Raw genomic sequence first — 14,769 nt, forward strand, 5'->3', positions numbered from 1 at the left:
AAGGTTCCTGTGTACAAACTGACATTACAGTGCATTCACAGAGACAGCTTCCAGTGTATTTTCCTGAAAAGGACATGTGCTTGTATATTAGAGAAAGAACTAGAACCTTAAATTCACGTTTGCCCAACACAACTCTCCCCTAAGCAAATCTGTGTCCGTTACAATGTAAAACTCAACTGTCTAAGCCTTAAAGTATCTCTCTGGCAAAGTTTCTGTTGAGGCTTTTACCTCCTGATGGACACTGTGGATGAACAGCTGTTCCCCATTTTCAGAGACCAGAATTAGAAGAATTAAAAGAACTGGAAGGCCACAGAGAAGGTAACCTGATCAGGTGACTAATTAAAGTGATAGAGCTCTTGCTCCGTATTTCTTGAAGGGAACTACTCAAGAGCAGATTCAGGTTAAGTAAGACCTAAAGCTTACATGCTTTCGAAGACCCTCTTTAAGAGAAAGCAGACAAAAATACATGTAAACTTCACAAAAAGAAATGACCATGTGAACACATTTGCTGGAGCCCTTCCCAGGGCCTTGAAGGGAAACTCGCCTCTATGCAGAAGAACAACCCTAGGGCTCAATGGCCATCTGAGGAAACTGAATGGAAGGCTGCAATCTCAGGAATCTGGCACTTCTGTGTAATCGGAAGAGGCAAACTTTCCTGCACAGCACCAAAAGAGTTAAGATTGCCCAAGAAAATGCAGGCGAAAAGAGATGAGTGGCTTAGACTGGCTGATTACTCTTATAACGATCTCATTGGACAGGGGTAAAATACAAAGGAAGTGTGTGCCAGTTTTTACAGAAAACATATGGGAACTTACCTGGGGAAATTTGCTTTCTCTTAAGTAAACATGGAGTCTTTTCAGGTATTTTGAGTTGAAATTGAGAAGGACATTTTTAATTCTAGAGATTGTGGAGAAAGAGTAAGCCACTGGAGAATGGTGACCATAATGCATTAATATTCGACTTCATTCTGGGTGGAAGAGACGAGATCAGGAGTTAAATTTTTACATACAAAGACCTACTATACAAGGGAGGAAGGAAGGAAGGGAGGGAAAAAGGAGGAAACAGAAGAAAAACATCAGTCTCTATTTGAATAAGCTTACATGAGGGACTTTTTGTAAAAGAAAGATTAACAAGTGTTAAAGAAAATTAATTTGTTCCCCTAAACGTGGCTCCTCAAAATAAAATTAAAACAAATATGAAATGTAAAATGTTAAGGCAATGGCTCCCTTTTCTATCCCAGATGCCCTGTTCCACGTGAATAAGTGCTTGGGGCAAGCAAATTCATTGGCACTGTCTTTCTAGCTCTGAATTCCAACTGCAGAGGGGGAGATGCCCTGCCCCAAATGTGGAGGGGTAAACTCTGGTAGGTATGGGTGAAGCAGGAAGAGCAAAATCACAAAGGGCAGCACCCTCAAGGGAAGGTCTTTGATCTGCAGTGTAATAATCTCTATCCTGTAAGAGTCCCCTCCCCCTCTCCCATCCCCACACTCAACTCTCACCCGGCTGGTTGGACAGCTTCTCCCCTCCCCAACTACTACTGCAATGAGACTGGAAAGAGCAAAGATCGGACAATGATCAAACAGGACAGGCTCGAAAACAGTAATGGTGATTCCAGGCTCCCTTGGGAATAATAAAGTAACAGAGGGGACGGGAAGAGAGCCAATTAGTACATTCCCAGGCAAGGGAGAGCGGAGGCCAAGGAAAAGGATGGAATTAAACACCAACTGTGCCAGTCTGCCTACTTCAATGTTATTCTTCATGGATACAAAACTGACAAGCAACCAAGACAAAGGTATAAAATTTGCAAGAGTGGTGAGGACCCTGTAACCAGCTCTGCCTCCACCATCTCTCTGTGATCCTGAGTGAGTTATCAGAGCCTCTCTAGACTTCATTGGTCTTAACTATAAAATGAAGAGTGAGGGGGAAAAAAATTCCTGTGAGTCCTTCCCATGGTAGCATTCTAGAACTCTAAGGACAGCATGGTGTACACAGAAGAGTATGGACGCTGGAGCCACGTAGCTTGGGTTTGCATTCCAGCTCTACCAGAACTAGCTGTCTGACTCTGGGAAAGTTAGCTGACCTCTCTGTACTTCGGTTTCCCCACACGTAAGAGATGGAAAAAAAATATCATCTACCTTATGGAGCTGTCCTGACCATGCAATGTTGTGTTAGTTGCAATTACGGCCGTGAGCCAATTTTGTATGCAATACTTTTCGAGTACAGGCCTTTGTATGGTAAATTACCTTTCTGAAAAGTTCTTCATCAGTGGGGCAAATAAATGCCCACGACTTTCCAGGGTGCTTCCCTTCCCAGGCCAGATGTAGACATTAATGAAACACAGAATTCTCCCATTAGCTTGGATGCAGCCTGAGGATCATCACTGAAACAGAGCTTGCACAGAAAATGAGTCGGTCAGCTGCACCTTAAATATAGATAATACTGTGTTCCTTCATCACTACTTCCAGCCCATAAGGTTCAAATGTAGTACCCTACCAAAACATAGTTCAAGAGAACATCTTTTGGTGGAAAAGAGAACAAAAGAGAATCCCTGACCTTGGCTGGTTCATGACTACTGAACTCTGATATCCAGTTCCAAGGACCACAGTTTCTCCAGAAACATTAACATTTATACTGTCATCTACGGAAAACAAGGGGTAAATGCAGATAAACAGAGTTATCTGATACTATTTGGTGAAGACATTCTTCTAAAAAATGACGAGATTATTCAACAACAGTGCAATAGGCCAAAGGAAGGCCTGGGAGCAAATTTTTCCTGATGATGTGGTAGGATGAACAAAAAAGGGAACCCTTTCATCGAGCAAGGTCAATGTTTAAGCAACCTGGATTCTGGCAAAGACCCGAGGATAATAAAGGAGGGAAATCAATTTCTTCACATGCCCACCTCCTTCTGGGCTTCACCTCAAGGTAATCCCACACTCACACCCTCAACATACACACTCAACCATCCAACATACAGGGTCTCCTCTTCCCCATCTGTTGTCACTCCTGTGTTCCCAACCTCAGCTGAGACCAGCTCCACCTCCCACGCACTTCTCAAACCAAGCCCCACCTTTGCAACTCTCCTCCATTAGCACCTCACTAACTTGGAGTAACTGCCTCTATTCTTGGTCCTCTCAAATCCATCCCCCAATCAAATCTCAGAAAAATTTCCTGCTTATAACCCAAAGGCTTTTACATGCAATAACATGGATGAATCTCAACAGTATTATTCTAAGAGAAGGAAATCAGATTTAAAAGTTTACATACTATATAATCACATTGATAGGACATTCTGGAAAAGGCATAACTGCATAGGGGCAGAAAACAGATCAGTGGTTGCCAGGGCTGGGGGTGGGAGGAGCGGTTAGTCACTCAGGAGCACTTAGGGGGTGATATAAATGTTCTGCTGGTGGTTATGGGCCTTATAACAAACACATCAAACTATACACTAAAATGGGTCCATTTGACTCTATATAAATTCTACCTTAATATAAAAAAAAATTGGGGAAAACACCAAGGACTCCTCCATTGTCTACAGGTTCCATGGCACTGTTGATCTGTCCCATCTTGTCCTCCACATTCCAGCAGAAATCAACTTTTTCAAATGTCCTGCACTCTCCATGCACAAGCTTCTCACCACTGGCTCGCTCTTTAACACAGCTTTTCTCTATTAACTCCTAAGTCCTCCAGGCTGTCTCGCTGTCTCTCCCACCCCTCAAATTCCCAAGCTAATAAGCTAGATGCCCTTCCTCTAGGCTCTCATAATGCCTGAAATTTCCCTATCACTGCATTCAAAGAAATGTATATGTATTATAGGCATACGTTGTGACAAAATAATCTGGTCTTTCACCAATCAACTGAAATGTGAATTCTTTGGGAAAAAGGACTACTTTTTATTCACATGTGTGTATGCAGCCCGGCACATGGCAGACACTCCAAAAGCTATACTGGAATAAACATTTCATAAGGCATCATTGTATCCCCACCACTTTTAAGAGTGCCCCCTTGGCTCAAAAAATATAGGCAGCCCTTGCTGCACAGCCACAGACTGAAACCACGCAAAGCAATCTTAATAACCAATAGGAAAATCATGATCTTTCTACAACCTCTAACATTTTTTGTCAAAACATTAAAAAGTATCAGTTATATATGGATAGGAAAATGGAAAAAGCATTTATTTAGATATTGTAATCTTAAATATTCAAAACTTTGAATATTTAAAAACTTTGTGTTTTCTTCTTTTATTAAAAAAATCAAGATTCATTCATAATGCCGTCTTCTCACTGTATAATTTAAAATACCAAATGAGCATCTTTTGATACCTTGGTGAACTGGTATACTCCTCAGTTCAGACTAGCCTCCAACATTTTATCCCCTGTGTTTTACTGTCTTGCAGTATCCCTCTGAGGAGTTCCTTTAACGTAAAGTTTTTTTGCCAGTATCCTTTCCTCTGCTGGACCTTCATTCTTTTAGTCACAACCACCTTCCTACTTTGTGATAAATTACCCTTCGCTCAGTCCTCTGGCTGCATGTACAGAATGTCTACAACAGTGACAGTGTTGACATTCCCATGGTCAGCTATTTTTTCCAGAATTCTCTTTACAAGTGGTTTAAATTTCATTTCCAGCGTTATCACTTTTCTTTGCTGCAACATTGATCTTCTTCAGCCAATCCCTTTGCATTAACCATTTTTATGAAACGTTATAATGAGACAAGAAGCAACATAGCTATATGTTTTGCTGTCTGTTCAGGACCAAATAACAGGGTGTGCTAGTTGGACTTTATAAAATTACTCACAGTTAACATATAAGTGAAATTTAAACTGTGCCTTTGGGAAACTGATGTTACTTAATTAACTGTAATAACTGAAAATTGTGCATATGGGAACCGTGCAAACAAAGAATTATTTATATTTAATAAATAAATAATTTTAGAATTAATGAACGGGCTCACCCCTGGGCCAGATTTAAGGAATAGGAATTTATGCCCTTCCCATCTACACCTTCTAGCTATAGCATCACGAAATCAAGGCAACTTCCTAACAACTCAATTCAAAGGCAAGTACAACAAATTAGAGGAAAGAGATTATAATGCAAACTCTGTTACTAGTAACAAAAGTTATATACTGACACTGAGTCTCTATGACTTCCCCTAAGTTTAATAACAGTTCCTTCTTCACATGGCAGTTGTGAAGACTCTAAAGAAGAAACAGACTTGAAAGCACACTTTGAAAACTTCAACCAGATACCACCACATCAAGTGTACACTTAGTATGCACCAAGCACTATTATAAGAGCTTTTCATTAAATTTTCTCATACAAGTCTCGTAACAACCTACAAGATAAGTAGCATTATAGGCTCCATTTTACAGAAGAATACTAAAGCACTCACTGAGAAGTCAGATAACTTGTCCAAGGGCATGCAAATAGTAAGCAGTGGAGCCTGTATTTGAACTCAAAAAGTGTAACTCTATAGTTCAAGTTCTTCAGAACTTCTTCCCTAACTTGTCTGCTTTCTAGACCACAGAAGGACACAGTCACTGAAAAGAGTAAAACACTGACTCCTAGAAATTGGACAAACCTAATTCACTATGACTCAATATAGGAACCAGTTCTATTGGGACATTTTCACGTTTCAGGCAAAAGAACAAAGATGCACAATGTCCAGAGAGCTAAGGAGCTAAGCAGAATTATAAAAGGAGCCAAAAAGTAGGCAGGGGAGTTCAAGTATCTTCAATTATTTTATGCAAGTGAGTAGAAGCCTTAAATACCAAGAAAGAACAAAGAAACAAAATTCATTTTGCAAGAATAGTAAAGGAATTATATTTATCATGAGTGTATAAAAAAGCGAGAGTGCCATAAAAACAAGATATGTAGAACCAACAAATTTCATTGACATTTTCAGTAATGCTGACCCTGAAAGTTAATAACACTGTTTGCTAAGGTCTGGTTTCACAAGGAATTCCATATGGAACAGAAACATGAGAGCCTAATAAGGATGTATGATACGAAAGCAAAGGGATTAGTTAACTAAAATAAGTAGATTCCTCTCAAAATATAATCCATTCAGAAGGACACATTTAGAACATTTGTATCTCATTAGGGGTATTAAGTGAGAAAGAGTCTCAGTACCAAGCAGTCCTAATTATAATTCATCTTAGGAAATAAAGTGAGTTCTCTTTACTGAATGGTAAAATATACAGCAAGAGGGGGCTTAAGTATAACAACAGGACTGTTGACAAAGACAGACATCAAATAAACCTTATAGCCCAAAGGAATATAAAAACTGAATAACTACTCTAACAATACAATGTATTTTTAGACAATACGCAACACCTCTTTTTTCTCTAACAACCCACAGCAGAAAAAAGTCGCTAAGCAAAAAGAATACCCAATTTACAAAGAACAGAAACAAAATAAATTAATACAAACCAAACGCAAACATGTTTGTCCCATCACACCTTCACCAAGGTTCCGTCACTGGTGAAACGAGATGGTCAACAAGAAGACGTCACTGGCAGAGGTGGACCTGCTTTGGGAAGGGGCAGTTTAGTTTCCAATCCCACCAAAAAAGAGTATTTGTCTTTTATGTCCTGAAACAGAAAACACTTTAAATGCTATATAGTGGGTTGTGTGACTTACAGATTTTAAGAACTACTTCACAAATCTGAAAGGAAAATAATAAAAGGAACATGATTAAAGCAAACAAGCATTTTATTAGATAGAAATTAGGTTGGCCCCAGGAAACAGAAAATCCAGTTGCTAGGACCTTAAATAACTAGTTCTCTCACAGAACAAGTACCTAGTGAGCATGTCAACGACACCAGCTCTGCCTTCCCTATCTTAGTGTCCATCCTCATGTTTGTCCGCTGCCTCGGGAAGCATCACAGCCAAATTCCAAGCCATCATTTGTCTTTCATTCCAAACGGGAGACTTTCACTACCCTCTCCCAGCAGACTTCCTCTTACAAAGTACTGGCCAGAACTTAGTCACATGCCCAATCTTAGACCAATCACTGCCAAGGTAAATAAAAACAGCATGACTTGACTTTTCTTATATTAAATCATGAGTTATCTCCTATTACTGCTAAGATCAATGGCTTTCCTCTTCCCTCTCCCCACCCCCAGACACTTGCAAAGAGAGAGGTGGGATGGTTCTTAGCATAGACATCAGTGTTGACCTCAATCGTTCTTAAAGATTCATATGACATCTGTAAAAGGGCAGTTTTATGTCAAGAAGTCAACACTTAACATCACTATCTAGATCTGATTCTCTGTGAGTTTACAGAACACTCCAACATTAGACAACACGGGCACCAGAATGCAATGCTATTTTCCTAGTTAGATGAGTAAGAGCCAGCAAAGCAAAGTGGCTTTTAAAAAGCACGATTTCTCAGCCAACATGAATCAGAAGAAACTGTGTCAGTTCTTTCCAATTTTACATTTCCCAATATGATCCAGTTGAGCAATCCTATCCAACCTCACCTTTCTACTCAGTCTCTGCTTAGGGAATGAGGGGGTGGGAAAACATATGGGGCTAGATGTGTCAATCGCTCCATTTTTTTTTTTAATTAGCTGTCTTTTCCTTTAGACAATTTTTGCCTTCCTAGGAAAGCAGTGAAGGTCAAATTATAAGAGATTATCTGATAAAAAATATCCCCATGCAAGATATTCCTGTATTTGGATTTTCAGTTATAGACTTAGGTTGAAGGAAAATTCAAATTACCTTGAAAAACTCAAAATGCAACAGTCTTTTGAGGGCACAGGCTATTCCTTCTCTATCTCTACAGACAGCATTCATTCTCAAATTGGAATCATTAGGCTGACCCTTACTCAAAGTATGAATATAAATTTATGAAACTTTTCTCATATTTTTTAAGATTTTATTTTTTAAGTAATCTACACCGAACGTGGGGCTCATTACAACCTCGAGATCAAGAGTTGCATGCTCCACCTACTGAGCCAGCCAGGCACCCCCACTTTTTCTTAAAGTAGGCTCTATACCCAATAGGGAGCTTGAACTCACGACACTGAGATCGACAGTCACATGCCCTACTGAGCCAGCCAGGTGCCCCGAAACTTTTCTCATTTTTAAACTAAACTGCATCACATACTCCCCCTGGAACACATCTCTTCTTATCCTCTGGGCTTTTGGGTTGTTCTTTCCACCTTAATACTTGTTTTGCCGGCTAATGTTGTAATTTCTGTCATTCAAATTTTATCAGATGAAATTCAGGGTCTGTCTCACATGCCCCCTTCTCTTCCATGCCCAGGCAGGGTCCAAGACTTTGAATCATTCTTCACAGGGTTCACCCACTAACCAACTCTCAACCTCCCTGAGGCCTTTAGTAGACCCAAAAAAGATGCAAGCTCTATAAAAGTCCCCAAAAGTAATGAGACCAAAAGGTCAGCTGACTATAGTTGAAAGTAGGACTACTGCCTGCATCTTCCCTCACTTTTTTTTTCCCCCTTTAAAGCAGTGCAGGTGGAAAACAATCAGCAAAGAAATTGGGAAGGCTCAAGAGAAGATGATCTGACTGGTTTCTTTGTATTCCTGAATGCATGGTCTGCATGCATCTATATACCACAGAACAGACACAAACTAATTCTGGCTTTAAAAAAAAAAGAAAGAAAGAAAAGAAAAGAAAGAAAAAAGAAACACACACACACACACACACACTCCAAAAGTCATTGCAATAGCAGAAACATTTGGGAGACTGAGCCATATGATGACAATTACAGAAATCCTGGAAGGGAAAAGAATGCTCAGGGAAGGCCAGACGGCCCTGCAATTATAAACCCTACCTCAGCCCCAGAGTCCTCCCCACACCCTCCACATCACTGCCAGGGAGAGGTGGATGGTGATGCTGTTACTCCACATTCCCAGGACGATTCTAGAGCAGAGGCAAGCTCACACACTGCTCCAGAGGGCACGTCATGATTTTGGTTTGCTCAGTTTTCTCATCCTTTGAAGTAAGACACTTCCTGATTGTCATGAGTTTGGTTCCCAAGGATGTGAGACTTACAGTAAAAAGATGATTGAAAAGGCAAACCACTAAAAATATTAGTATGACACTAAAACTTTTTTCCAAGCTCCTTTATTCCCTGAATTGGATCCTTGTGGAATTTGGGGTAGGGGGTTGGGAGGTTAAAAGTAATGCTTGGGAGGAGAAAAGGAACAAATATTTACTGAGCACCTCTCAGAGCAAGCTGCTTTCAGAATTAAGAAGCCCTGCAAAGGAGATGGCATCCTAGTTTAATGACAACTAAGGCTCAGAGAGGCAATGTGCCTCGTCCCAAAGCTCTTAAGTGAAGGCGTTGGGCTGGAAACCCAAACCAACCTGACTCCAAGGCCCACACTCTTCTACTAAACTACACTGTCTGAGACCGAATGCAAACACATCAGTTAGACCTAGTATAACACAAAGAGGCATTCACCAATCACTATCTCACCAAGGCACAACTGACTTAATTTCTTTCTTTTTACATAATTCATATAAAGTATAAGAAGTGAGTTGCAGGTAATTCAAAGAAAGTAAAAAAATAATTTGTACATTTTAAAAAATAGTTATCAATCTCAGAGAATAGGTAACGCTACTAGTCATTTGGTACATTTCCTTCTAGCGTTTCTTCTTTATATAGATCTTTTAATGTGACACAAAGTTAGGGTCATACTATTTACAGTTTGTGTTCACTTCTTTTCAATTAATATATAGTGAGTATATTCCCATGTCATTAGAAATTCCTCAAAAGTCTGATCTTCTAAATAATTACATCAGAGGGCACCTTGGTGGCTCAGCTGGTTAAGAGTCTGCCTTGGGTTCAGGTCATGATCCTGGGCTCCTGGGATCGAGCCCCACGTTGGGCTTCCTGCTCATCAGGGAGACTGCTTCTCCCTCTCCCTCTACTGCTCCCCCTGCTTGTGCTCACTCTAATAAATTAAATCTTCCAAAAAAATAATTACATCAGAATATATTTCATAACTAAAGTCTTCCAACTGACAGATTAGGAAACTTAAATACTTGAAATATTACATATTCCATGTAGATATCTAAGGAAACAAGCAAGTATAGGAAGACTGCCATGCCATGAATCATGATTCCACAGAATCCCCGCTGTTAAAAGGATGTACTTCAGTAGAATCACATTTGATAAAGCTTCGTAGGTTAGAAATATTACCAATCCATTAATACACCCAAAATGTACAAAATTCAAAATTAGGATTGCAAATTATCAATTATCTTCTGCCAATGTCTTTCATGGGTCTGTATGGAAATCAAAAGCACCCAACATTGTGGAATTTTCTTTAAATAGGGTCATGATAAATTGAGTACCTGCTTCCATTTATTAGCAAAAGCTGGGCTTCTACAACATGGCACACACCAAAGAACTGTTTGACTACCTTATAAAGCACAGCAGTGGTAGTAACGATAGCAATAATATAAAGTAAACAGGAAGAGGACAGTAATGATGGCTTTCATTTTTTAAGTCTTATTCCATGTCACTCACTGTTCCTAACTTCTAATATAGATTTTTTGGATTTAATTCTTTCTAAATCCCATAAGGTAGCTACTTTTCTTATCCCCATAAAGTAACAAGCAACTTGAACCCAGAAAACTTGAGTTCAAATCCTTTCTTGGCTCTAATAACCTGCAAATAGTTTCTTCTCTCTAGATATACAATTCTCTGCTGTATAATAGGACTGGGGCTGACAGCACTGTAGATTAAATGAGCTCTCATGTGCTATGGATTTGACTATCACTTGAAAATATATATGTGCCCCTTCGGGGCAAACACATATCACTAAATAATCATGTCACTAAATCTCATTATGGGCTCACGATCTTTCATAGCATAGCACACTAGGAAGTTATGAACTATCAACACATGTTAGCTTTAAAAGTGACACCTCCCAGAGGCACCTGGGTAGTGCAGTCGGTTAAACATCTGACTCTTAGTTTCAGCTCAGGTCATGATCTCACAGTCCTGAGATCAAGCCCTGCATTGGGGTCCTCACTCAGTGCGGAGTCTGCTTGACAATCTCTCTTCCTCTCCCTCTGTCCCTCCTGCTCCTGCTCTCTCTCTTCCTCTCTCAAATAAATCTTTAAAAAAAATAAAAATGAAACCTCCTTGGCCACAGAAGTCCAAAAGCTAAAGCTTCATAATTCTAGAAATTTGAACCCCAATATGAGCGTAATCTGTCAATATCTGGTATCCAGCTGAAAACTCTAGAGAAACTGGGGATTCCTGACATTGTGAAAGCTGGCTGACCTAAAAAAATATATATATATTTATCAACAGTTGCCCAGGACAACCAAAACTAAAGGTCTACCAGGGTGGGGCATGAAAATCCACGTCAAGTCCCAGGAAAGAAAGGAGAACTATCCCACCAAAGAGAAGACTGCCTCCAGAAAGATAGTGTGGGCTATCCACTGGGGCTCTGGGGGAAGAGATCCAAATCCTGATTTTCATCTACTCTGCTTCCATGTATTAAGTTAATGTTTTAGCTCAATGAAAGTAATTACCAGCCTGGCTCTGCAATCCATCAATTCACCCTGAGCATTCCTGCTGATTTTTTCTTTGGTCTCCAGAACCCAAGAATCCCTTTCATTGATCTGGAAGTATGAAGGAAAGATTGGTTGTTACTAGTTTCTTTCAATTCTAAATTTCTGCCAAGTAATTAGGAAAAGAAAATGAATTATTTTTGAATATTTTAATGGAAGCTATGGGGGTTAGAGTAGGCATAGCCTCTGACAAAAATAAGATTAAAACCATACATCTTTGACCTCCCCTCTTCTAAGCAGAATGGACAAATGCAATTTGGCTCTAGGCTGTGAACTCAGGGATGTGATCCAAATCACCTCCATTCAAATTTGGGTAGTTTGCCAACAGTAGCTTAGTCAATAAATGAAACGTATATGGATTTACAAAAGACTTTCATGTCCCCTAATGGCTTCTAATGGAAGGCATTATTACTATCCCCATTTTACAGATGAGGACAACAAAGTTCAGAGGTTAAAAGTACTAACCCCAAGGTCACACTTAAAAAGTAACAAAGCAATCTTCTAGGTTCAAACGCCAATCTTCTACGCAATTTTTTCAAATAACTGTAGCATGTTATGGTCTAAAGAAATTCCCCCAACTGGAAGTAACACTCAAAACTAAGCTAAGGACTTTATGAATCATAAAGGAATCTTAAGTGCATCCATTCTGTAGGCAGGTATTCATTTTGCACTGTCCACTAAACTATATAAATATGATAGAGGAAATGGTGACATTATCCCACGATTCCTCCCACTGTCTTGTGAATCCATTTCCACTGCACAAATACACCAAATGGGCATTACAAATATAATAAACCAGTGTCCACAGAATACACACACATGGGAAGTAGAAGGTAAAGAACCATGTGGCAATAATGACAATGGTGAGCCCTTTCTGCCATTTAAGTCCTAAACACAATTGCTTCCTTTGGCAACAGCAAACCCCATGAGAAGGTTGTCTGTGAATATATGTACTACCAGTCAAACAGCAGATAGCTCTGAAAGCTATATAAACATCAACAGGGCTTTGTTTTTTATTGCCTAGAACCAAGGCTCCAGGTTCTGCAATTAGAACAGGCAATGTTTAGCTCCTTAGGAATATCAAAATCTGCTAAAATACACATATATATTTTCCTTTTTTCTGGTTTATGCAATATATTCTAGCTATAGAAAATCTTGAAAGTGTAGAAAAACATAAAGAAACAGAAATTAGGGGTGCCTGAGTGGCACAGTCAATTAAGCACCTGACTCTTGGTTTTGGCTCAGATCGTGATCTCAGGGTCGTAAGATTGAGCCCAGTATGGGGCTCCATGCTCAGCCAGAGTCAGCTTTGGATTCTCTCTTCCTCTCCCTCTGCCCCTCCCACCCATGCTCCCTCTCTCTCTCTAAAATAAATAAATCTTAAAAAAAACAAAACAGAAATTAGTCATAATCCCAGTACTCAGAGGCAACAACTGCTGACATACTGGCCTAATTCCTTCCAATTTTTTTCCCGACTGCTAGACTATTAAAATATTTCCTTTTCTACAGAAAAAGAAACTAGTTTCTTCAGACAAGAACAGGAAAATGTAACTTAGAAAAATTTAATTCTATAGCATTTATAAATAAATTCAAATTTCTTGAATAAAATGCTAATGATACAACTACAGCAAAAAATACTTAAACATCCTTTGGAAAAGCTCAGTAAGGTCACAATCTAATACCTCCCAGTGTTACACCCACCAAACCAGAAGAAATAATAATCTACAATGAGCATAAATAGGTACTCTTGTGAAAACCTGGTTTATTTTTCCAAACTTTATTTTCTAACCCCCCCCCTTTTTTTTTTTGCATAGCAATTATTAACTGTATTATCCTAGCTGGGTTCAGGATGTACTACCCCCCCAAAAAAGTAGGCTGGCATATTGAATATCTAAAGCTGAAGGAATTTAAGTAAATGGCATAAGCGGAAGGTCACCCTGACCTTCCCCTGGCCCTTCTTCCCTGGAAGGGAAGGCCAAAAACCTTCACATGCAAGGTGCCTTCCCTATACCAAGAGGAAAGGTGCCTATCTCCAAAGACAAAGGGATGCAGAGAAGAATCCTAACAGGCCTTGCTAAGTTTCTTCTGGTTTACTATAATTACCTCATTCTCCTACCCTATCATCTTCCTCCACAACTGTATACTCCTCATCAAACCTAGCATAAAATATTCATGTCTGTTTCTCTGGGTCCTCCCTTCTTACGAAAGTCTCCATATCACATAAAACTTACATTAAATAAATTTGTAACTTTTCTCCTGTTAGGCTGTCTTTGTCAGTTTAATTTTCAGACCCGGTCAAGGACCCTAAGAAGGTCCAGAAAAACTTATTCCTCCTGTACGATCTTATCAGTGAGAAAAGGAACTTCGGCTCACCCAAAGAAGAAACTATGTGGAGAGGGGCATAAAGTCCTGTTTCCTTCTCAAAATTCCACTTCTGGAGAATACAAAAGAAATATCATCTAAATGTAGTATAGAAGCCTTTTCTGCACGTGTATACAACCGTGTCCTCTAACATGAAACAAATAGCTCAAACGTAAGGCCATTCATGCCTAACAAAGTTGAAAGCAATCTGCTTTTCACATCGAGAAATGGAGACTCAAATGGAACCAGTGAGCTTGATAAGGCTAAGAACAGCCATTGGAACATAAATCTATTTTGTAGCAATTTCATTGATCATGTATTTCTAAGGTACCTATTTAAAAAGAGCTCAAATAGAACACGTACTTTTGTACTAGTTACCACTAGGTAAACACAAGTTTTAAATAATCTTCAGCACGACAGACCTGGAATTTTATTCCCCACAGCCTAGTGATTTTAAATGCCCTGTGACCCTCTTAAGCACTGCCAACATCAACATCTGGTACCTGGCACAAAGAAAATAGATTCTAAGAGGTTTAAAAAAAAAAAAAAACTTTCATTTTCATCATGTGCTTTAAACATGTTTCTAAGGTAGTTCTCTTTCTCCTCCTTCTGATACATAAAAAAAAGAAGCTATTCTATCAGGCAGCTGTACGTATCATGTTTTTAGGACCAGAAGGGAAAAATAATTGCCAAAAATCCCGTCTTTGCTAATGTTTTCTCATCCTTCCCTGGTAGAAAACATGATATTCAATATAACAGAGGTCTGAGACCTGACTAGATGAAAGAAACCCAAAAACTATTGTAATGATCTCCCCACAAACATATACCCTTGCAAAAACAACTTCA

The 14,769-nt window shown here is 39.4% G+C and overlaps 1 protein-coding gene across 29 annotated transcripts in view; it reads right to left on the reverse strand.

Annotated features, from left to right (window-relative positions):
* The window catches only part of BNC2 (basonuclin zinc finger protein 2), a 415,729-nt gene that overhangs the window by 333,422 nt on the left and 67,538 nt on the right, over window positions 1–14,769 (reverse strand). For 5 of the 29 annotated variants that reach the window (XM_044386908.3, XM_044386914.3, XM_044386904.3 and 2 more), the window contains exon 1: window positions 816–6,390. The exons of 15 other annotated variants lie outside the window; for them this stretch is intronic. In XM_044386908.3, the coding sequence (XP_044242843.1) occupies window positions 816–950 (135 nt within the window). In that variant the 5' untranslated portion in view covers window positions 951–6,390. Of the gene's footprint in view, window positions 1–815; window positions 6,392–6,431 lie in introns of those variants that run through there. 9 more of the 29 variants (XM_044386911.3, XM_048223388.2, XM_044386909.3 and 6 more) reach the window with 6 other exon arrangements.

The sequence above is a fragment of the Ursus arctos genome, unplaced genomic scaffold, assembly GCF_023065955.2.
Source record: "Ursus arctos isolate Adak ecotype North America unplaced genomic scaffold, UrsArc2.0 scaffold_18, whole genome shotgun sequence".
Taxonomy (NCBI): domain Eukaryota; kingdom Metazoa; phylum Chordata; class Mammalia; order Carnivora; family Ursidae; genus Ursus; species Ursus arctos.